Source organism: Phyllobates terribilis, unplaced genomic scaffold, assembly GCF_046119375.1.
Source record: "Phyllobates terribilis strain yellow unplaced genomic scaffold, ASM4611937v1 Scaffold_5__5_contigs__length_657084704, whole genome shotgun sequence".
In the NCBI taxonomy this organism is placed as follows: domain Eukaryota; kingdom Metazoa; phylum Chordata; class Amphibia; order Anura; family Dendrobatidae; genus Phyllobates; species Phyllobates terribilis.
In genome coordinates, this window is record NW_027362765.1 from 412,470,349 (window position 1) to 412,495,901 (window position 25,553).

General features: G+C 43.1%; 1 protein-coding gene across 1 annotated transcript in view; it reads left to right on the plus strand.

Annotated features, from left to right (window-relative positions):
- The window catches only part of CPXM2 (carboxypeptidase X, M14 family member 2), a 103,442-nt gene extending 89,128 nt beyond the window's left edge, over positions 1–14,314 (plus strand). Inside the window, exons 13-15 of the mRNA XM_073685142.1 lie at positions 2,929–3,068; positions 6,753–6,852; positions 12,774–14,314. Coding sequence (XP_073541243.1) covers positions 2,929–3,068; positions 6,753–6,852; positions 12,774–13,024 — 491 coding nt within the window. The 3' untranslated portion in view covers positions 13,025–14,314. The remainder of the gene's footprint in view (positions 1–2,928; positions 3,069–6,752; positions 6,853–12,773) is intronic.
- Positions 14,315–25,553: the final 11,239 nt, after the last annotated feature.

A 25,553-nucleotide genomic window follows, 5' to 3' on the forward strand; every position in this document is an offset into this window, starting at 1 on the left:
CTGATACTATTATATTGGGCACTGTTGTAGCGGCATTATATCTGATATTATCAGGGGCGGACACAGACTGTAGTGGGCCCCTGTGCAAGAATTTTTTGGGGGCCCCCCCCCTGCCCTTCATAGGGGGCATGAAGGCCCCCCCCCCCCGTGCATCTCTCATCCCTCATCCCCCCGTGCATCTCTGATTCCCCCCAATCCTAGTTAATTAATTGTATTTAAAAAAAATAAAACTTGGGCCGGCTCCAGGTTTTTGTGGGCCCTGGGCGACAGAGTCTCAGTGGCCCCTTTAACACATACCACGATTCATGATGCACGGATACCGCAGAGAAATAAATATATAGTACAATGCAAAGATTTCACTTACTACATTACATGAGTGATATCTATTGTAAATTCTACAATAGCTCAGAAACCGTCAAATTGACAGTGCACAGTGCAGACCGGACAGTATAGTCCTCCATACAGTATTATGGGCACCATATAATGCTCCATACAGGATACTGACCCTCTTATAATGCTCCATACAGGATACTGGTCCCCATATAACGCTCCATACAGGATACTGGTCCCCATATAACGCTCCATACAGGATACTGGCCCCCATATAACACTGCATACAGAATACTGGCCCCCATATAACGCTCCATACAGAATACTGGCCCCCATATAACGCTCCATACAGAATACTGACCCCCATATAACGCTCCATACAGAATATTGGCCCCCATATAACGCTCCATGCAGGCTGTTCCCCCCTTATAATGCCTCATTACACGAGCGATATCTATTGTAAATTCTACAATAGCTCAGAAACTGGCGAATCCTCATAGCGCACAGTGCAGACCAGACAGTATAGCCCTCCATACAGTAGTATGGGCACCATATAATGCTCCATACAGGATACTGACCCCCTTATAATGCTCCATACAGGATACTGGTCCCCATATAATGCTCCATACAGGATACTGGTCCCCATATAACGCTCCATACAGGATACTGGTCCCCATATAACACTGCATACAGAATACTGGCCCCCTTATAACGCTCCATACAGGATACTGGCCCCCATATAACGCTCCATACAGAATACTGGCCCCCATAAAATGCTCCATACAGAATACTGACCCCCATATAACGCTCCATACAGAATACTGACCCCCATATAACGCTCCATACAGAATACTGCCCCCCATATAACGCTCCATACAGAATACTGACCCCCATATAACGCTCCATACAGGATACTGGTCCCCATATAACGCTCCATACAGAATACTGTCCCCCATATAACGCTCCATACAGAATACTGACCCCCATATAACACTCCATACAGAATATTGGCCCGCATGTAACGCTCCATGCAGGCTGTTGCCCCCTTATAATGCCCCATGCAGGATGACACCCCCCTTTTAATGCCCTAAGCAGGATGTCACCTCTACCCCCCATAAAATGCCCCATGCTGGATGTCACCTCTCCCCCCCATATAATGCCCCTTGCAGGATGTCACTTCCCCCCTTTTCAATGCCCCATGCAGTATGTCAGACCACCCCCTCCCTTACAATGCCCCATGCAGGAGGTCACCCCCCCCCCTTCTTATAATGCCCCATGCAGTATGTCACACACCCACCCTCCTTATAATGCCCCATGCAGGATGTCAGACCACCCCCTCCCTTACAGCCCGGGCCCCATGCTGGAGTCAGGGCAGTCATGTGACGGCGGGGGAGTCCTGCGGGGGGGCCCCATGAGGAGACGCACAAGAGGGGGGCCCCAACGGGGCTCCGAGGTGGCCCCGACCGGCCGGGCCCCATGCTGGAGTCAGGGCAGTCATGCCCTGATGGTGGCCGTGCTGGAGGCTGGAGGGGCCCCCTCTCCCTCAGGGGCCCCAGTTCAATGAACCGGCTGCACAGGCGGTAGGTCTGCCCCTGGATACTATTATATTGGGTACTGTTATAGAGGCATTATGTCTGATACTATTATATTGGGTACTGTTATAGAGACATTATGTCTGATACTATTATATTGGGCACTGTTATAGAGACATTATGTCTGATACTATTATATTGGGTACTATTATAGAGGCATTATACCCCTGGATACTATTATATTGGGTACTGTTATAGAGGCATTATGTCTGATACTATTATATTGGGTACTGTTATAGAGACATTATGTCTGATACTATTATATTGGGCACTGTTATAGAGACATTATGTCTGATACTATTATATTGGGCACTGTTATAGAGACATTATGTGTGATACTATTATATTGGGTACTATTATAGAGGCATTATGTCTGATACTGTTATATTGGGTACTATTATAGAGGCATTATGTCTGATACTATTATATTGGGTACTATTATAGAGGCATTATGTCTGATACTATTATATTGGGTACTGTTATAGAGACATGTCTGATACTATTATATTGGGTACTGTTATAGAGACATTATGTCTGATACTATTATATTGGGCACTGTTATAGAGACATTATGACTGGTACAGTTATATTTAGGACTGTTATAGAGGCATTATGTCTGATACTGTTATATTGGTAATTGTTTTACACTCCGCAGCTGCTACAATCCCTTATTTAGCAGAATAACATGGCCCCTGCTGCCTCATGTTTTTATATTATAGTCAAGGAACCCCTATGTAGTTTATAATTTTCTTTAAATTACATAGATGGTATATTAATTCCTATGTCACTTCTAGTTGGAAAGTCAGCTGTTCTGAATAAGAATACCAAGATAATTGTCATATTTACATATCCTTAATGTAGAACTATAGATTCATCAAAGGTTATTCTACATTTTTAGTGATTTCTTTTTCCACAATTGCCATATTTTTTTCTAATTTTCCTATATCTTTTCTATATTGTAGGACACTGTTTCTTATGCGACCGATTCTTGTTTTCTTATTATTAGGTATTAATGACTTCAGCTACTTACATACCAACTGCTTTGAGATCTCCATATATTTGGACTGTGACAAGTACCCGCATACAAGCGACCTGGCAGAACAGTGGGAGAATAACAGAGAATCCTTAATTGTCTTCATGGAGCAGGTTAGTGTCTTGTCCTATATAATTCCCTACACTTTGCAATATTCCTAGTGTGTCCATACAATATATTTCCCTGATTAGTCAATTGCTGAATTTTTTTCCTTTTTTCTCTTGTCTACTTTGCACCAAATTGATGAAAATTGCGCATATTTGATGGGTTTCACGCAAACTAAAAGATGCATTTTTCTTTGTTTTTCTCTGATTTTTATGCCTTTTTTGAGTATAATGTCGCTTGACCCTTTCAATAAGCATTTAAATTTCATATGATATAGTTTTCAGCTGCACAAAAACCCCCCAAAAATTAGACAGGTTTTGTACTCTTTTAGGCTACCAGAGTACAACTGCGCAAAAAAATTCGAAACATTTCAAAAAGTCGTGAATGATGAATTACCAGAAAACATACTGGATAATGAAAAGCACGGCTACATTTTTGACCAAAGCAAAAAAAAAAAATCACGAAAGCTGAAAAAATAGCATAAAAATGCTGCAAAAGTCATAATGAATTTGGCACAAAAATGATTTAAAAGCCAAATTAGTAGCAAAAAAATAAAATTGCGAAAAAAATGACTCAGGGACAATATTTCTGAAAAAAAAACAGAATTAAACAGAATGTCTACAAGGAATTGTTCCTATAATACAATGTAAATAACCTATTATCCTGCCATTCTCCATTTGCACTCCTGTGTGGTTCCCAGCCACCAGGTTTCGTATCTTACACCCTGCGCCGGACGTTCTGAAGTATGGGGAGTTCAAGAACATAAAGGTCCAATGTCCTCACCCTCCTATTATAGTCCCCTCTGCTAAGTAACAGATTGAACATCTTTGGGGCACTACGGATAGACAAAGTATTTTTTAACCCCTTCGTGACAGGGCTATTTTTCGTTGTTTTTTTTTTTTTTTCATTTTTTTTTTTTCACTTCCCTTTTTTCAACAGCCATAACTTTTTTATTTTTCCATCCACATAGCCATACGAGGGCTTGTTTTTTTGCAGGACCAGTTGAACTTTTGAATGACACCATTCATTTTATCAGGTGTGGCACTTAAAAGCGGGAAAAAATTCCAAGTGCGATGAAATTGCAAAATAAGTGCAATTCCACAATTGTTTTTCGGGTTTTTAATTTACTATCTTCACTAGATGGTAAAACTGACCTGGCAATATGATTCTACATGTCAGTACGAGTACGAAGATACCAAACATGCATATTTTTTTTTTTATTTAAGTAGTGAAAAAAAAATTGGAAATCTAAAAAGAACCCAAAACTTTGCTTTTGTGACCATTTTCTGAGACCCGTAAAGTTTAAAATTTTCATGATATGGGACTGCGTGAGGGCTTATTTTTTCTGCCGATTTGACGGTTTTACTGATACCATTTTGAGGTAGATACGATGTTTTGATCGCCTCTTATTGCATTCTATTGCAATGATGTGGTGGCCAAAAAAACGTAATTCTGGTGTTTTTTTTTTTTTTCTCGTTACGCCATTTACTGATCAGATTAATTTATTTTATATTTTGATAGATCTGACTTCTACGAATGCAGTGATACCAAACATTTGTATTTTTTTCATTTGTTTTATTTTTAATGGGGCAAAAAGGGGGGTGATTTAAACTTTTGTGGATTTTTTTTTCATATTTTTAAAAATTAAAAAAAAAAATCTTTTTACTGTATTTAATACTCCCCATAGCAGACTTGAAGCTGTGATTGTCTGATTCTTTAACTATACATAGCAGTGCATCAGCCTTGCTATGTATAGAGAAAATCTCCTATGAACGCCGGCAAAATGCGGTCTTTCACAGGAGTATCGGAATGACAGGCACAGGGTCATAGCTGTCATAGCAACCCATTGTCGTCCCACGATCACGTCATGGGTGTGCCAATGGTCACGTGGGATGATTGCCCCCCCCCGCCAGCACGTGTTAAATACCTCTGTCAGAGATTGACACTTAATAGGTTAAGAGTAGTGTTGAGCGAGCGTGTATTGGGTGTTCGCCGAGTATTTTTGGCGTCCTCGGCATCTATGTTTGAGCCGCCGCAGCTGTATGTGTCACGGCTGTTAGATAGCTGTGACACATGCAGGGATTGCCTAACAAACAGGCAATCCCTTCATGTGTCACAGCTGTCTAACAGCCGTGACACACACAGCTGTGGCGGCTCAAACATAGATGCCGAGCACGGCAAAAATACTCGGCGAGCACCCGAGCGTGCTCACCGAAATGGTTAACAATACACGCTCGCTCAACACTAGTTAACAGCTGTGGGTGGAGCGTCGCTTCACCTGAGGCTGTTAGAGGCTCATGATGACTGTTTAAATCAGCCATCATCTGCTGAGAAAGATGCGGTCGCATCGCAGCGTGCGAGCCCGCATCAAAGTCAGGGAGCCGGCATGGGACGTACCAGTATGTCATATGTTGGTAAGGGATTAAAGGAACTCACAGAAAAGGACATGAAATTCAAAAAACATCTCAGAAAAAAGGCAGCCATATATACCAACACCAAGGCACAATATGAATGCACTGCAGGGTGCAGCAGGCCCCCTGATAAAGGTGGAGGCAGCACAGGTCAACATTTTTACAATGTTTCTTTTTGAAATTTCAATATAGCAAAAAGTTGCAAATCTTTTAGAAATTTCAAGCATACGTAACCTAATATTATACCAAGCAAAGAAACAAAATCTGTATCGGTATGACAATATTATATGCTGTGTACCAAGGGAAGAGGGTGTGAGATACCATTGTATTGCACATGAACCAGATTGGAACTTTCAAAGGGGGGATAACCAGGAAAACTTGTGCGGTAGGTGGTGTCTCATCCAATGGGTAGAGTGTAAAAGGTACCAGAATAGGATAACTGGAACATCTTGATCTAGCTAGCATGAGGACACAAGGGATAGTGGGACCATTGCTTGTTGAGTCACTTTACCCAAAGAGGATGAGTTTGCCTAAATATTTCCTGGGGAATAGAGGTCAAATTTTTATTGGTCATAAGCCAAAAAATGTATTAATTGAATCTATATTGTACAAAAAAGTCCAATGAATATCAGTGTTGGAAGGATATGGTGCTTTTAAGAAACCAAAGCCTCCTGGTAGAAAGCAATATGTTTTGACCATTTGGCTTCCTTGATGACGGGCAGGGGATTCCAGTGTAGAAGACATTACAGAGTTTCTGCCATGAAAGATAGCTGTCGGTTCGAATGCTCATCTGAGCGTGTATGTGTTCTCGGTGGCAATAAGCCACTGCTCCTTTGGCGGCAGCTGTTGTCGTCAAGAACAATAGGATCGGGCATATGAAATCCAACTGTCTGATCTTTATCACCCTGATATCTGCTGTCAGTGGAGAGTTGAATGATGGTCATCTGGTCATGCCGAAATTGAAATCTACTATGAATGGCCAAGCTCTAGAATTGATTTTAACCGATAGGTTCTTGGCTAAATTGCTCAGCAAGGATCTACTACAGGGTCTACACCAGTTACACATGATAAGAAAAGAGCAATCACCAGATATCATTTAGCCCTGCAAAAAATAGTGTTCTGCAGGGGTCCCCAAAGATTTGTATATAGGGCATAATGTCATGTATGCAGGTCAAATAAAACAGAGACGGGAACTTGCTGATCCTGCCCCGTAAAATAAATGTAGGAAATTAGTCCATTGTAGAAAATAAAAGCAATAAATTCTTCTATTTTTTTTTTTAGGTTCACCGTGGAATTAAAGGAATTGTGAGAGATATATATGGACGTGGGATAGGAAATGCAATAATATCTGTGGAAGGCATCAATCACGATATCCGTACAGGTCAGTCATTTACAGAGTTTGCAGCTTGTGACTGGGATAGGTCCTATGTGAAGATGACGGAGCTGACTACTGATATCTGAAATCTGCTAGTCACCAATACGATATGTGCTCAGCCCTGTCTAGTAGTGGTCAAAGGAGGACATTATGAGTGGCATGGCCATCAGACTAATTTTAAGTCAATCGCAAAGTCTTCCAGTCGGCTGGTAACAGAGGTGAGCAGATCGATTCACGGGACTCCGGTCCAGGCCAGTGGCACCTGGCAGCTAGAAAAGAGGCCCGCTAATCTCTTAAAGAAGTTGTCCACTTCTTGGACAACCCTTGCTCATCCCCCACACTTGGCCCCGATAAAATAAAAAAACCTACACTCCTCCTGTGCTGACGCCGTTCCCGCAGTGTCGGCACTTGCAGCCCCGGGGCTCTCGTGCCGTTGTTGTGACACCTGACGCCGGAGCCAAATCAGCGCTGGCGTCACTGTCCTCGCCTTCTGTCGAATTGAGCATGAAGAGGAAGCCAGAGATCAGCTGCAGCCTGGACTTCCTCTTCATGTTCAATTTGTCCAAAGACAGAGACAGTGACGCCAGTGTGCATTGGGCGCCAGCATCATATGTCACAACAACCGCCAAAGAGCCCCGGGACCACGAGTGCTGACACTGCGGGAACTGCGCCGGCACGGGAGGTGAGTATAAGTTTTTTTATTTTATCGGGGGCCAAACATTTTGATCAAGAAGGGGTTGTCCTAGTAGTGGACAACCCCTTTAACTTCCAGAATTCCTAGCACGGCATTTGATTTGTCAGGGCTGTCGTGACATAATTTGTGCAATGTGATGCCAAGATGATGTCATGCCAGCCCTGGATGATCACCAGCCGCACCGGGGTCTCCGGGAGGTAAGAGATTCGAGGACCTCTCGTCTAGCTGCCACTGACCCGGATGCTGTATCGGAGTCTTGTAAATCGATCCCGCTCATCTCTAGGTAATATTTTTCCTAGTGATTTCTTACCAACATTACTAATGTGGCCCATATTCTAGAGGTCAATTGGAGAGAATCTCGGGAAAATCATATGGCACGAGGCACTCCTTGGTCTCTGGTGCCATCAACTAGCTTCTGCATTGGCAGAGAATTTACCTGGAGATGCTGCTCTCGGTCCTAACATTTATTTGGATTATTCTTAGTTACCGGCAATGTGCATAGAAAGTTTAATACTTGCTGCAATGCCAACCCCGACCCCTATTTCTATATAGTGGACGCACACCTATTATATGGCTTTTTTCCGAGACTCTCTCCCCCAGTCCGGCTTCCTTATCCGTGCCCCTTGCAATAGCGGAACATCCCAGTTTCCAAGTTACACCTATTAATATTTGCTAGGATACACAACTGTATCCCTGTTATGCCTGTGCTGGCACGTGAAAGCATTTCTTACAGCTTATTACCCTTCCGACCTTCAGGACTCCCGGGACCCGGAGTTACAACTTCTCTGGAAATATCTCACATTTTAATGACTTTGCCTTATGGAAAGCTATATTCATCCTCCCTCCACTCCCCCGCCTGTACCCCACCTCTGGCACAGACGGCTTCCTTTATAGCACACTTGAAGACCCTTTTGTTGCATAGTAAGACTGACATAGCAATGCCGTAATACATTCTTTTCTTTGATTGATGTCCGTAAAAAGCTTTCTAATATCAAGGAATGGAGAAGATGAAAGGATAAAACGGCACGTGAGATATTTACACGAGCGTTCCTTCCCATCTTTCTTATGAAGTGACTCCATATTATTGCGATCGCCTGTTCTGCACATGCAGGAAATCTACAAATATAGATTAATAACTGTCAAGTGTTGATAAAATAATATAATTTATCATATATGAAAAAATTGTATGTGACTAGTAGAAAAGATAATGAGAATGAAAATAAAAACCAAAACTGCCACTGATCTGCTAAACACTTAATATTGGAAAAAGATATAAAATGAAATAAAAAGTCACAAAACCTCCTTTATGAAGTTGTAGAAATGTATTAGATGTAGTGCAGACAGAAATGTTGGGTGGATCTTGCAGATTTTGGATATTTTCTTCCCTTTGTTGCTTTTTAAACGTTATCTTTCTCCACAAGATCAGGAGGGTGTCACAGGTGTGTCAGAGGTGACAGACAGACGTTTGGCATTACAAACATCTTCCTAGAGGCCGGCTGTCTCTAGGACCCAGCGGCTACCTCCCTCTGGCTAATTAGCTCCCTGGCTGAGTGTACAAATGCCTGGTGTGTCTGAGAGGGAGCTGCTGGCGATATTCATTAATACTTGTGAGGCTTTAGCAAGAGCAGTACTTCATCCTCTCTGGAGTTCGAGGCCGTGTGCGCATTTGTTTGGAGTCGTCTAAAGCTAAGCAATTCCCCCCTGTTTGTCTACCCTTGTTCTCTATAGAGTTTAGTGGAGATCGACTAGTGCTCATCTCCTTTCTTCCCTAGCCTTAGTCAAACGCCAGGGAAAGTCAGGGCGAGGCACGTGTGCAGCGATTGGTGAAGAGCCAATTTAGGGACAGTAGTGACACTAGACCAGACTAGGAGGTCTCCACTTCCCCCTTTTCCTAGTGTCTGGGCTCCCTTTCCCTCTTCTCTCTGTGTTGCACTAGTCTTTCCCACACCTTGCGTGACAGAGGTAGAGGCTTAAAGTGCTCTGTCACGCCCAGAGCACTTAATGCCCAATTTGCATATGAATGGAAATACTAATTACTCAGGAATACAGAACCAGATAGAAGGTCTATTGATTTACATTTCAAAGACTTGCATGCCCAGCTATGCATTTTTACAGTGATCTTACTAACAAATTCTTTTTACCTGCTTTCTTACTCTTTTAACCAGGGGGATAGCTCCTTTATTAATTGGGGCTACAGTGTTTTGGCTGCGGATTGTTTAATGCCCCCTAGAACTAAAGAGAATCATTATTCAACAATGGCTTCCATTGAAACAACCAATGTGATATAAAGCCACAGGACATATTGCAGTAGCCAGTTTAGTGTGTATGTGTTTTCGATAAGGAGGTTTATCTCTGGTAAGAACAAAATGATTGGGCATGTCGAAATCAAATAGCCTGACCCTTTCTGCTGTTAGGGGAGATTCAGGACAGCCCCAAACACATTAGTTGATTGATATTCCCACTGACATCAGTTGGTTTGGTCAACATTCATCTAATGTTAAATGTAAGCACCTTTCCACAATTAGTATGTGCAGGTCATTATTGCACTGTCTCCATTCAGGGTAAAGCACCAGGCACCTACAGAGCTGTGTATTCAGTGTATACTTCCCTATGTAATTAACAGTTCAGTAATTAGAAGCATACAGTAATACTGGGGCTAGCCTCATCCACCACATGCTGAGCGTATCCGCTGCCAGGATTTATTTAACCCTCCCACGCTTGCTTCTGGTTTTTCTTTTTTCCATAGAAAAGTAGTGAAGCATTGTCTTATTCAGAGAGCTGAAGAAGAAATCTGTCGTAGAATCCACCTTTCCATTCCCAGATCTGTTTATTTTAGTGTTTTGTGTAGTTTAGCTTTTTCTTATTTAGACTTATTTGGGCATATTGAGCACAATGTGTCATGTGTCTGAACCCTTGAGCCTGTGCTTTGTGGTCGGCTTCTCTGTCCGCCGAGCCACAGCAGATACACCTTTTCTCTGGGTGTTTAGTTTCTGTTATCCTTGCTTCAGTGTTTTTAGGGTAACAGGTGTTTTCATTTACTCATTTGTCTGCCCTATCACCTTTCGGGTGCAGCTTTATATTCTTTTCCCCCTGCTGGTATTTCCTGCTGGTGATAGTTTCATTTGGATGTCCAGCCATACTGCTGTAGCTTAAGCCAGTCAGTGAAAGACCAGCTAGGGTTTATCTCTCTGCTGTTCTATCTTCTGTTTCTTCTAGGAAGTAGGCGGCATATTCTCTAACAGTACGAACTTAATCCTTTGCTTTATATTTCATTATTGGTTTTACTCACCCTGGGATCTCTTTCTATTTCAGCACACTTTCCCTTCTGTAGGTAATTTGCACTCTGCTCTGCCCTTCGGTTCTTCAGGAGGAGCGTGAAGCACTCGACATCCTTTCAGGCAGCATAGGTCCAAGCTGCTACCGTCTAGTCTGTGGTTAGGGCTATCTCAGTTTACGCAGCCACCACTAGGGACTGCGGGGTCAGGATCTCTAGTCTGTACAGGAACCAGCAGGGTCAGTTGCAGTTTTAGTGTGTTACCTATACTTTAGTGTGTTGCTACACTATCATAACAAATGCATGAGTATAGACGAGGTTCATTCGCTGCTTATTTGGGTCTTCCTGTATCTGCGATTGGAGTAAAATGGAGAGTAGTATTCACTTATGTATCATACAGTCTGTAGTTATATGCAGCCACCAGCCTGGTCAAATGAACCCTGTCTATGAAACATCTATAACATAACAGTACCAATCAAAACTTATCACCTTGGTGTTGGTGCTCTGCTCTCTCCTGGACTACGGTGTTACATCCAATGGTTTACAGATGTGACCTTCTTTAACTTTTCTCTTGCCATATCCTGAGATGAATGGTATGAGGGGGTCAGTTTTGAAAAAAAAAAATGATTTTGTGACACTCTGTGGGAAGATGTTTATGCTGTATGTGTCCATCCAGTGGTTGCAATGAGAATTTCAGCTTCATATTTCTCTAATGTATTGTATTTCTATCTGGAGAAAGTGGATTCTTTAACAAAACTTGTGGTAAGTGTGGTCTTATCCATACATAGAATAGTGAGGACTCCTTAAAATAGATCAAACTGAGCCTAAATTTAACCACTTAACGATGGGCACTGCATGTGTCTGTGCAGTGCCTGTGTGCTATCTCTATATGGAGCAGGCTCAGTAGCTGAGCATGCTCCTTAGTGCAGGTGCTGGTTGCATTACATTTTGGGCACCTGAGAGTAACTGATACAATCAGAGCCTGTTCTGCTCGCATCAGTTTAACCTCTTAAATGCTGCTTGCAAGCATGACTGCGTCATTTTAAAGGAAGCCAACATGGCCACTATCAGTACGGGGCCAATTGCCCACCCACACAACCCGATTACGTGATTCTGAAAGGTTACTCTGGCAGCCTGGGCTTTCTCAAAGTCGCTGTGTCTGCCCTGGTATTGTTCCTATTAAGTCCATCCAACGGCTTCATGGTAGACCATAGTAGACCAGCAAGGCAGCACGGTGGCTCAGTGGTTAGCACTATTGCTTTAAAGAGCTGAGGTCCTGGATTCAAATCCCACCAAGGACAATGTCTGACAGACATTCTAATGTTCTCCTCGTGTTCGCGTGGGTTTCCTCCCACACTCCAATGACATACTGATAGGAACTTTAGATTGTGAGCCCAATGTAGACCGTGCCAATAATGTCTGTAAACCACTGTGGAATATAATGGTGCTATATAAGCAAAGCATAATAAATAATTTGACAGTATGTTGTGCTGTTATAGAATTTCAGAATATTTTATAGAGGATCAAGTGGTTACAGGTTCAAGTTCCCTAAGGGGACTAATGCAAAAAGTGTAAAAAAACATTAAAAAGTATTTAGAAAAAAATATAAAGAAAACCAAAATAAAAAAATACCCAACCTTTTCCTCTAAGGCAAATAGCAAAAGGTAATATAATAAAATAAAAATAACATATTTGGTATTGCCAAGTGGGTAATTGCCCAAACTAATACTATGTAAAAATATTTATCCCAAAACGAAAATTAAGAAACTGAAAATGCAGAATTAGCATTTTTTGGTTGCTGTACTTTCTCCAAAATATGCAAAGCTGTCGTTATTTTTATTACTTAGATGATCACATTTTACATCCCGTTTGTGTAGGAATTCAGAAAATTAATCTTTATGATGCTTTTTCGTTCTGCCACTAAAGAAGGCTCTTCTTTTCATTTTCTTTGGACTGTAGCAAGTGATGGAGATTATTGGAGGCTTCTGAATCCAGGAGAATATGCGGTCACTGCTCGAGCTGAAGGCTTTACACCTTCCACCAAGAACTGTGCTGTGGGATACGAGATGGGAGCCACTCGGTGTGACTTCACCCTAGCCAAATCCAACCTGGCACGGATTAGGGAGATCATGGAGAAGTTTGGAAAGCAGCCAGTCAGCATGTCTCTACAACGCAGAAGAGTCCAAGGTAGAGCAAGTCGTCATACTTAGATTTTGGTTTGGCTTGAGATATAGAAAAAAACAAGTTGGAAGCAACATACATTGGCCACTTATTACTGAACGGTTGAATGGACTAAAGCGGTGGAAGATTTTTCTCCAGTCTTCTTGCTCATAGATAAGATCTTGTTGAGATCGTCTTCTAAATATGGCACCTTATGACAATTGCTTGCTTAAAGTCTACAGATACAGAAATCTTCTTTCTCTTTGAGCTGTAGGAATCTCTCAAGGACCCTTAGATCTTGAATTAGACCTTCACCAAAACTATATGGCAAGAGTAACCATCAGGTAATAAGAACTTTGGGATTAGATCTTTAGATGTAACAGCTCTGGCAGGTGGTTGTGTTATAAAACACTTTCTGTTAACCAAAACTTTCACTAAGTTGTGCTGTCGAAGACAATTTATTAGCAATATTTATCCCTCAGTCTATGGCTTCCTATGTGCTTCGATACACTCTCCATGCCCCAAGAGACAATGCCCTCATCCAGGTACATCGGTGGACAAGGTATATTCTCCGTAAGATTGTCAAAGTTTGGGTCTACACTGTCTACGGTGATGCTTCCATGCCTCAAGAGACAATGCCCTCATCCAGGTACATCGGTGGACAAGGTATATTCTCTGTAATATTGGCAAAGTTTGGGTCTACACTGTCTACGGTGATGCTTCCATGCCACAAGAGACAATGCCCTCATCCAGGTACATCGGTGAACAAGGTATATTCTCCGTAAGATTGGCAAAGTTTGGGTTTACACTGTCCACAATGATGCTTTGAAGATTTTGATTATGGGACTAGATCCAAACTATATCCTTGGGATTTTTGAATATGCCAAAAAATTTATTAGACGAAGGCCATTAAAACCAAGTCAGAAGCACCTTAAACCATTACCCAAATTATTTCTAAGTTCTGTAAATTGCAACTCTGCATATGAAGTAGTGTAAAGTGGCAAAAGTCATAACATAGTGGAAAATAAGAACTGCAAGAACCAGTGACTACTCTCATCAGCGCACTCCTAGGGTCATTGTATCTGTGCTTCAGATGATAGAATTAGCTTTCTCTCGGCTTTTTAATTGTTTCTTTCCAGTGACTGTTCCTAATTTAGATGATATTTAATCTGTTTTGTTCTCATGCTAGATAATGGTACACAAGACATTAATCTGCTAGCTGGTGGCAATGCCTGACAGCATTTCCTGATTGAAATTCTTCAGTTCTTGCGCTTTATATAAAATACATGTCTAAAGTCTGTTATCTTACAAATAAAGGTGATGCAACTGGGAAAACCAAACACATGAATCGCAAGTGTCTGTTACAGAGGAAATGTGTTTTTTCTTCTCCCCCATCTGAGAGCTGCATGACGTAGGAGCAGAGAACATGATTGCTGCGATGTATTACTTACTGGGCTGCTTGCTGTAGTTTTGATAAAATCATAGTTTGATGCAGATCTACCAGTTCTTTGATTAATGAGCTCTATATAAGGGGTTGTCTCATGGTAACGTTCAGGAGCGCACCGGTTCACAACCTCCTGGCTTCCTGTAAATTGGGACCAGTATTCTCCTGCTTGATTGACAGTTTTGATAAGAAACATCATCGCACCACTAGTCTGAACTGTGCATTCTCAGATGCTGCAAGCGGAAGTAGATTTGCTACTGCTGCAGCAATGGAGGAGCGCCTGTAGTGGCACTGAAGCAGACGGATCCAGAGTCGCGCTTACAAACTCTTCTGGAAAGAGCATGTAAGCCCTGCGCTCCTTGCCTAGGAAACCGACCACCATTGATAGACTGCAGAGGTGGCTGGTAAGCTAGGTAATGAGAAGTAACTAATAAAATTGAAAATCTCTCAATTTTTGAGAACAGAGAGGATTTTTTAATAAGAAGTAAATTGCAGAGTTGCCTGTTGTTACAATCACTTTGCAATTTTACCTAATAAAGAATCCTATTAAAGAACTTCGGAAAAACCCTTAAATGACTCGCCATAGAGGTCAGAGCTCTATTTTTATGATATTAAGATCTAAAAAACTCCTAAGCTTCAAATATTATAAAGGTATAGTAGAAAATGAGGTTTATGTGCAATATATATATATATATATCTAAAATAACAGCAAGAAATGTGCTAAAAACAAACAATATTCACTTCTATAATTCCCTGATATTTCAGTGCTAACACTCCGGTAGTCCCACTGGTTTAATCTGCAGCAATGATGTTCATGAATGCATGTGACCACTGTAGCCAGTTATTGACCTCAGCGATTATTCTACCATGTAGAGCACAATACCACTATCTATCTATCTATCTAAATACAAAAAGCAACTGGAGGCAACAAACCAAAAATAGTAAAAAATATTTTTTTTAATGGCCCATAGTGGCGATGTTTCAATTCCAAGTGTGAACCTTTTTCAAGGTTGAGAAAGGTTCATACTTGGTACCAAGACGTCACCACACTTGGTCGGTACCAGGGAGGCTTCACACCCTTATGAGTATTCTGGTGCTGCTTTAGTTTATCTATTTTATCCATCATTAAAGGAGCTGTGGGAATTTCTGGCATGTATTGGTTGTGTACTGAGTGTGACAACAACCTCTGGTGTTCTTCATATTTCTGTCCTTGATGGACAGCCTTTCCTTACAAAGAGAAACATCCAAGTCCCCCTATGTTTTGCCTACATTAAGTCTGCTAAAAGCATTTCGGAAAATGTTTTATGTCTGAGACCAAGGTGAAACTTTTTGGCCATATTTCCAAAAGGTATATTTTATGCAAAGCCAACACTGTGGATCACCAAGAGAACACCATAACCACAGTGAAGCAAGGTGGAGGCAACATTATGCTTTGGGGCTGTTTTTCCATAGCTGAAACTGGGGCTTTAGTAAAGATGGAGGGAACTATGAACATTTCCAAATATCAGTCAATTTTGAAACAAAACCTTCAGGCCTCTGCTTCAGCACAATAATGACCCAACACATATCTCCAAATCAAGAATGGCTTCGCCAGAGGAAGATCACAGTTTGTAAATGGTTTGGGCCAGAGCCCAGACTTGAATCCAGTTGAAAATCAATGTTGTTGACCTGAAGAGGGCGCTGTACACAGGAGGAGCCCTCACAATCTGACAGATTTGGAGCTATTGCAATCACATTATTTTAGTTTTTTATTTTTGCAACCAAAAATATTTCAGTTTCTTTTCCAATGGATTTGTACAGATTGTGGGTGACATTAAAGATGGATAAAGGTCTGAAATTCTTCTTCTTGGTAAGACAGATATTGTCGGACACTATACATAACATAACTTCTGTATGTTTCTCTACCGCTGGGTCCTTGGGAGTCACTGGTAGGTACAATGGTCCTACCTCGCTGGTACGTTGTAGATTTAGCACCATGTAGAAAGCAGCTGCTCGAATTTCACCCAGAATTCGTTCCCCCTCCTGTGAAATAACTCTCCGCAGATGTGCTGGCATTGGCTCGCCCAGTATGGAACTAATCCGGTTTCCTTTTCTGAAGCAAGAACAGACTTTTATAATGTCTCAAGTTAACCTCTTTTTACTAGGAAACTCAGAGAGATGGAGAAGAATGGAAAGATATTCAGGATGCGCTGCCACATTTCTGATGCCAGAGCATATGTGAAAGATAAGAGGTGACGTTAGTTCCAATCAATCATTTCATCCTATTCTTAATAAGGAAGATCTATTTGTATTTATATATATTTTAGTGGTTTTATTGGAATTATTGAGTTGAGTTTGACGATCAAGTCTTAAAGGGGTACTGCATTACTTTGATATTGATGACTTTTCATGCAGATAGGTAATCAAGATCCAAGGGGTGGACAACCCCTGTAAACCTGGAAGAAGGAGAGGACTTTGGTTGACCATCTGGGTGATCAGATTTAATTTGGTTATCCAAGTGCAGAATAGAAGATGGAGGGGGCAGATGTTACCTGTCTGGTACTTGCAAAAGATGAACAGATACTTTGAGGGTAGGCATGAAACAGTTGAACACTTCACTCCAGGTGGCATCTTTTCCTTTTTACAAAGGTGGAGCATACACGATGCACTGTCTCACCAAACGTCCTCATTCTGTGCCAATGTCTCTGACAGAGATCAGCACAGGAAGAGGAAGTTACATATAACCACCAATGATGACACGTAACTTTCTGTCTGCCAAAAGGGGAAGAATGTAACAAGGCTGCCACCATGATCACTGGGTTGAGCGGTGTTCTTACTTAGTGGTGCAGTCTGGAACATAAAAAGGTAACTAATGAGTAGGGATGAACGAAACTCCCCAAACTTTTTTTAAGAAGATTAGTTCGAATCTGCTCCAAAAAGACATTTAGCATACCCTGAGATCTCTCCGAACCCAAAAGAATAATAAATGGAGGGTTGCGAAGGGGTTAAAAGGTACAAAACTATAATACCTGTCTTCGACCTCTCCATAAACTCCCCTTATGCCGCTTCAGCTCCCTGATCCTCCGCTGGCTTCGGAAAGTCTTTTGTTTGGCTTTGATCCAGATCTTCTGAGATTGACCAAGTCTCATATGGGTAAATATAGCATGACGCACAATGTTAACATCAAAGACATGCGTCGTACCCCACGTGACCATGTGAGATCTAACCATTGCTGGAAGATCCAGACCAAAAATTAATTAGAAGCAAATGGACCCCTGGTGGAGATTAAGGCGGGTGGGGGAAAGTGTGGCAGCAGAAGAGGTGAAGAGTGAGGCAAGCTTCGGGGAGTATAATCCCATATTTTTTACCTTCTTTCCGACTCTATAAAGAATCCCTAAAAATTTGGATTCTCACAAATTTGAAATTTTTGGGAAATTGATAAGGAATTTGATTAATTACAAATTGATTTGTTCATCTCTACTGATGAGACACAAGAGCACAAATGTGCTGAGGAGGTGGAGGGCATGAGCCGCAAGGCCTGCACCTGCATACGCAAGGATGTGTTTTTGCAAGATTCGAGATTTGCAAGTCCTGCTTTTTTGTAAGATTGCTCTGTACGCGGAAAATTTTTCATGCATGATCCCACAGTTAGAAGAGATCTACCAGTGAGAAAACCACATGTTGATATGAATACTTGAACAGTGAGGTGAGAAGGTTGCCTAAACTTGAAACTGTCTCAGATTTACATGGGTGCGAAAAATGAGAAAATCCCTCACATTGCATTGTATAATTGTTCTCAGCAGGTTATAAGCTGTCACTGTACCACATTAGACACGGACGCTAACATTGGTATATGAGGCTCAAATATCACAAGTATCTCCTCCGTATAAAGTAAATAGATTAGGATTAAGAATTCGGTAGCAGCAAATATGTTGCAAGTGTGGGACTTGGGTTCCTGGGGTTTAGTGTTCCAAACAGGGATGTCCTCTCAAATGACGTCATGGACAATGTTAGAATATACATATTTGATAATGTTCCATGTCCCAAGAAGTATCAAGAATGGGACATGACCTCTATGTAGAAGGAAGTAATACGGTCACCCAACTGGATGTCATACTATAGGACATGGATGGCTCTAGAAGAAAGATGGCCACTAGAACCATCTTTGACTGGCCAATCATGGTACGAGAGGACCAAGTTCTGGCACAATAATGAGCACCAAAGGTCCAACTTAATATGTTGTATAGAGATGAGGGTTAGGACTCCTGAGTTATTTACTTTAGTGGTCTCAAGGAACCCAACTCTGACACTGCATCAGTAGACTAGTGTGCCGAAGCCTGCACCTACATGGCCATCACAAACAAGGAGGTTTGTATTTCACCAGCAGGTTTGGATTTCTTGCAACCGGCATGACAAGGTCATGACAACTTGTAACACTATTACATTAAGTGCAAAAGAAATATAATCCAGCAAAATGGATCCTTAAAAAATGATATTTGCATAAAAGCCATGTAAAAATCCAATCCCACACCTAGTAAAAGCGCAATAAGAAATCACGATGTCTGAAACCCGTCTGCGGTTTTACTAGGTGTGGGATTGGATTTTTACATGGCTTTTATGTAAATATCATTTTTTAAAGATCCATTTTGCTGGATTATATTTCTTTTGCACTATTGGACTTGCCATGCTACAAGTTTTCCGTGCAATATGGATCTTTTCCCTTCAGATAAGTTGACTTTGTTTCTTTTTCACTATTACATTTACTTACATTAGGTTGCAATTTCTGCAGTCTTAGGTTGTGATTGTGCGACAACCAAAGTCACTGTGCTGCCCCATATTTATCTTACTGGTCATATTGTATACTTGTTTAAATGGGTTTTAACCTTTAAAGGCTATTTGTTTTTACTTAACTGCATATATTTGCGGCTAAAAATACAATTTCTTTGCAAATTAGTTTGATTAAAAATTTTGCACAGTTTGGTATTTACAGGCTTCTTGTTTCCCACCACATTCAGCTTTGACGTGGTCTGTGGTCATAAATCAGCTGAGAGGAATTAAAAAAAAAAATAGATTAAAAGAAAGTAGAAACTCTCCCATTGGACCATCAGAATGAGCTCAATGATGGATTCTCAGTTAACCCATTGTATAAGCAAGAATTGTCACTGCAACACAGTGTCTATAGAAGGAAAATGGTGCAACATTTTTAATGAAATACAATTAAAAAATAATTTTTAGACAAAAATACACGTAATTAAGTATGAAAAAAATTGTCACCAATAGTGGACAACCCCTTTAACTATTTTCCAATTGGAACATGGAGACTCCCAGCATTTTTCTTATAAATTCTTTTGGTGCCAAGAGGGCCCCCAGATATTCTATAAGGGATATGGATAATTAAATTAGGGTACAATACGTCCTTATTAGTGTTGAGCGAGCACTAAAATGCTCGGGTGCTCGAAGCTCGGGCCGAGCTCGCCGTGATACTCGGGTGCTCGACCCGAGCAACGACCCCAATGTTAGTCTATGGGAGACTCGAGCATTTTTGCGGTGGCACCCCCGGCAGTCTTTTAAAAGCCTAACAAGTGCCCAAAACGATAGTGACAGTGCTCAAATGACATGGGGACAGCATGGGGATCGCCCCAGGAAGCATTTCTGACCCCCAGGTCACTGCTGTCAACAACGTGGTCAGAGGTATTAAGCCACTTTTACAGGCTCACAATAAAACGTTCAAAAACGAAAGTGAAACTTTTTTCCTGTGAAATATGTTAAGGAACATACTTTCCAGGGTAAAGACTTGTGTATAAGTTAAAATAAATGACCAAAAACAAAAATACTCCTCCACACCTTCGGCTATGTTCACAAGTAGCATTTTTTATGCGTTTTTGCACTTTTGTATTGCTTTCAACTATGACAAATGCATTCACCGTGAAATGTCATTTTAACATTTTACAACCTTATCTGGCCATGTGCTGTGTGACACATGCATAAAGTGCTGAAAAGACAAGGGAACAGCATGGGGAAGACCCCTGGAAGCATCTCTGACTCCCAGGTCACTGTCTAAAAGTGTGCCCATCATAAGTGATCCTTACCGCATCAGAAGATGCAGACTTGCAACTATCCTCATGCAAGTTCTAGTCCCAGGGCAGTGTTCAATTGTACCTCCACCATTCCTTGCAATACAAGCTCAAGTATGCAGCCTGCCACCCACCCACCCCCAGGCTGCAATACCATACTGCTTGCTTGCTTGAACTTGAAATTGGGCCTTTTAAGCATGTGGAGGCGGAATCTGGCCACCACGCCATGGCTGTGTCGGCGGCCTGGTATCCATACTCAGTCCCCAGCCGCCTGGTGGCCGGGTGTCCCCACTTGCTCTCCAACCTCCAGGGGGTGGCCGGGTGTCCATACTCGGTCCCCAGCCACCCCTATTTGTCCCGGTAACCTTTCCCACACTTTTCTTAGCCTGGCCTGCTTTAGGGCAGCATTGGCCGAGTCCACCGGACTATCAGACTCCTCCAGTGGGCCCTGGCTTCTCCATCAGGGGAGTTGAGAGTGCCAAGATGAGGAGCATGATGAGGATGATAGAAGTTAGCATCTGCTTTGTTTTGTTGTAATGCAAGCGCATGTATGTAGTAGCGACTAGGCCTGAGGTGGTCAGCGTTTTGGCGCATATCCTACCTCCTCCGAGGATTGCTGGATGTTTTCCTGCTACTATCCAAGTTCTATGACTCCCGTTAAAACAAAGCTTCATGTGATAAATGATGGATGAGGTAGTGGCAAAGGAGAAAGAGCAGGAGGAACAGGGACCATTCACATCAATATCAGGCCAGTCAACCAGATATGTCTTGTAGGATATGTTTCTGTAACAAAAGGAGCGGTTCGGCTACACAGTTATAGGGCATACAGTGAGTGCAATGCCTACCAAAAATTTCGAGGCACTCCAATGCCCCTTGGAAATGACATGGAGGTCAGAGGGCGTTAACTAAACCTTTTTTTCCATTTATAGCAACTGGGTCTCCCGTGCACTGTTGGCCTAAGCAGTGAATGGAAGGCTTTCCAAAAATTATGAGGAACTGCAATGCCCCTTACAAGAGCCATGTGTGGCACCCCAGGGGTCTGGTCACCACAGTAATAGAGATATTACGTCGGAGAGCAAGTGGGAGGTTTCCTGGTCAGGATCCCTTAAACATGCAACATCCTCCTGCCCCAATCCTGGGAGGGGAGAATTCTGCCCTTATAAACTGGATCTGGGGCGGGGTTGAGTGAGTCAGAGAACAGTCAGAGTCAGAGTGAGAGCAAGGGAAAGTAACAGCAAGGAGCTCTGTAGGAGCTAGGAGCTAAAGACCAGGGGCTGGAAGCTGAGCAGAGCTCGCCCTGGCAGAAGACAATAGGAACCGGACAAAGGAGTCCGAAGCTGTGAGGACTTATATATCCAGCAGTAGAAACCAGCCGGCAGGGGATTTCAGGTCCTCTGGCCATAGAACCCCGGAGGCTCAGTCACAAGCAAGGGACCAGCACCGCCGTCGTGGAGTGGAGGCTAACAGAAGGCTCCAAGTCACCAGCCATACGGGTGAGCACTACACGGTACACTCAGGGACGTGGGCTACTTCTACCCGCTTACAGCAAGGTAGCCAGGAAGAGTGCAGACAGACGGGGAGGCCTACAGCTCCACCTGGCCAGGGGAACTCCTGCTTGCTCACAGACTGACCAGGCCTCTTATGCTAGCCAGTACTCCCGGGAGGGTCTACCTTATAATCATCAGTAAAGACCCTGAACTGCACTGCAAAGACTCTGAGTCATTCCTGCTGCGCTCGTGCACCATCACCCCCATCATCCACACTCACTGCCCTGAGGCTATACTCCTCCCGAGGGGAGTTATCCCATTCTATGCTGCGCACACAACACCTGCCTCAGCGGTCTGCCTCGCAGCGGTGGTACTCCCTGACCGCAATCCACGGGTGGCGCAGTCGGACAATTAACCTCAAAACCTAAGAAAGACTGCCACTGGTTTGACCAGCCTGAGCCACGGGACCGGGTCACTGCCACGGAGACTACAGACCCCAGAGACCCGGCACCGGGTATCCCATACACGTGTACACACGGCCCAGGGGGCGCGTCACATGCAGTACAGCATATTACAAACATAAGTCCCATTATTGGGGAGTGGGTGTCCCATGGTATTTGCTTATGCTTTCCAAGCAAAAGCTGCCAAAAATTAGGACGGAGCAACTTGCAATGCCCCTTACAAGAGCCATGCAGTACAGCATATTACAAACATAAGTCCCATTATTGGGGAGTGGTTGTCCCATAGTATTTGCTTATGCTTTCCCAGCAAAAGCTGCCAAAAATTAGGACGGAGCAACTTGCAATGCCCCTTACAAGAGCCATGCAGTACAGCATATTACAAACATAAGTCCCATTATTGGGGAGTGGGTGTCCCATGGTATTTGCTTATGCTTTCCCAGCAAAAGCTGCCAAAAATTAGGACAGAGCAACTTGCAATGCCCCTTACAAGAGCCATGCAGTACAGCATATTACAAACATAAGTCCCATTATTGGGGAGTGGGTGTCCCATAGTATTTGCTTATGCTTTCCCAGCAAAAGCTGCCAAAAATTAGGACGGAGCAACTTGCAATGCCCCTTACAAGAGCCATGCAGTACAGCATATTACAAACATAAGTCCCATTATTGGGGAGTGGGTGTCCCATAGTATTTGCTTATGCTTTCCCAGCAAAAGCTGCCAAAAATTAGGACGGAGCAACTTGCAATGCCCCTTACAAGAGCCATGCAGTACAGCATATTACAAACATAAGTCCCATTATTGGGGAGTGGGTGTCCCATAGAATTTGCTTATGCTTTCCCAGCAAAAGCTGCCAAAAATTAGGACGGAGCAACTTGCAATGCCCCTTACAAGAGCCATGCAGTACAGCATATTACAAACATAAGTCCCATTATTGGGGAGTGGGTGTCCCATAGTATTTGCTTATGCTTTCCCAGCAAAAGCTGCCAAAAATTAGGACGGAGCAACTTGCAATGCCCCTTACAAGAGCCATGCAGTACAGCATATTACAAACATAAGTCCCATTATTGGGGAGTGGTTGTCCCATAGTATTTGCTTATGCTTTCCCAGCAAAAGCTGCCAAAAATTAGGACGGAGCAACTTGCAATGCCCCTTACAAGAGCCATGCAGTAAAGCATATTACAAACATAAGTCCCATTATTGGGGAGTGGGTGTCCCATAGTATTTGCTTATGCTTTCCCAGCAAAAGCTACCAAAAATTAGGACGGAGCAACTTGCAATGCCCCTTACAAGAGCCATGCAGTACAGCATGTTACAAACATAAGTCCCATTATTGGGGAGTGGGTGTCCCATAGTATTTGCTTATGCTTTCCCAGCAAAAGCTGCCAAAAATTAGGACGGAGCAACTTGCAATGCCCCTTACAAGAGCCATGCAGTACAGCATATTACAAACATAAGTCCCATTATTGGGGAGTGGTTGTCCCATAGTATTTGCTTATGCTTTCCCAGCAAAAGCTGCCAAAAATTAGGACGGAGCAACTTGCAATGCCCCTTACAAGAGCCATGCAGTACAGCATATTACAAACATAAGTCCCATTATTGGGGAGTGGTTGTCCCATAGTATTTGCTTATGCTTTCCCAGCAAAAGCTGCCAAAAATTAGGACGGAGCAACTTGCAATGCCCCTTACAAGAGCCATGCAGTACAGCATATTACAAACATAAGTCCCATTATTGGTGAGTGGGTGTCCCATAGTATTTGCTTATGCCTTGCAAGCAAAAGCTGCCAAAAATAAGGACGGAGGAACTTGCAATGCTGGAACCCTGGTGGTATAGTGGTGGTGGAGGCTGAGGATAAGGAGAAGAAGATTAAACAGCCGAAACGAGGAAGCGTATACCCATGTGTGGGTGTGAAGCGGTGCATGTGAATACTCCTCCCGAAATAACACAGTGGATTTGACTTTTTGTTACTCTGCTGTCATTTGGTGGTGATGAGAAGTCTGGCCCAATCCAGCCCTTGTTCATTTTGATAAGGGTCAGCTTGTCAGCATTGTCAGTTGACAGGCGAGTGCGCTTATCAGTTATAATTCCCCCAGCGGCACTAAAAACACGCTCCGATAACATGCTAGCGGCAGGGCAGGCCAGGACCTCCAAGGCGTACAGAGCGAGTTCATTCCAAGTGTCCAGCTTGGATACCCAATAATTAAAAGGCACAGAGGAATCACGGAGGATGCTGGTACGATCGGCAAGGTACTCCCTCACCATCTTTTGAAACTTTCCACTCCTTGTGAGAGTACCCCGCGCCTCAGGGCCTGTAAGCTGGGCGGGTGTCAGAAAACTGTCCCAGAACGTTGACAGTGTTCCCCTTCCTCTGCTGGATTGGAGTTGCATCTCTCTCGCCTGTACGCCTTGGTTGGGCAACGAACTGTGACCTCTGCCGCTAGCGTGTTCACATGGGAATTTTTTTAAGAGTTCTGCAGCAAGGGCCTTCTGGTATTGCCCCATTTTTGTAGACCTCTCGACCTCAGGAATAAGAGAGTGAAAGTTCTCCTTGTAGCGGGGGTCTACAAGTGTCACCAACCAGTAATGACTGTCACCCAACATTTTGACAACGCGAGGGTCATGGTTAAGGCAGCGTAACATAAAGTCAGCCATGCGTGCCAGACTGGTAACGGGCAAGATTTCCGTGTCCTCACCAAGATGACGAGTGACCATGCTCTCCTCCTCCTCCTCCTCTTCCTCCTCCCCCCTGTCCTCAAGCCACCCACGCTGAACCGATGGTATGACACTTGTACAGGTAATACCGTCCACAACGCATGATAGCAGCTCCTGTTCTTCCTCCTCCTCCTCCTCTCCCTCATTGTCCCCCAATGCATGTTGGGATGAGATGAGGCTGGGCTGTGTGTAATCGCCCGCTACGGCTTCTTGATCCATCTCATCATACTCTGGCTGCAATGCCTCCTCTTTAATTCTCTGCAGAGAGCGTTGCAAAAGACAGACAAGTGGGATGCTGACACTAATGATGGCGTCATCGCCACTCACCATCTTGGTGGCCACCTCAAAGTTTGTCAGGATGGTACATATGTCAGACATCCAGGTCCACTCCTGAGGTCTTATGTGTGGAGTCTGACCTGAATATCG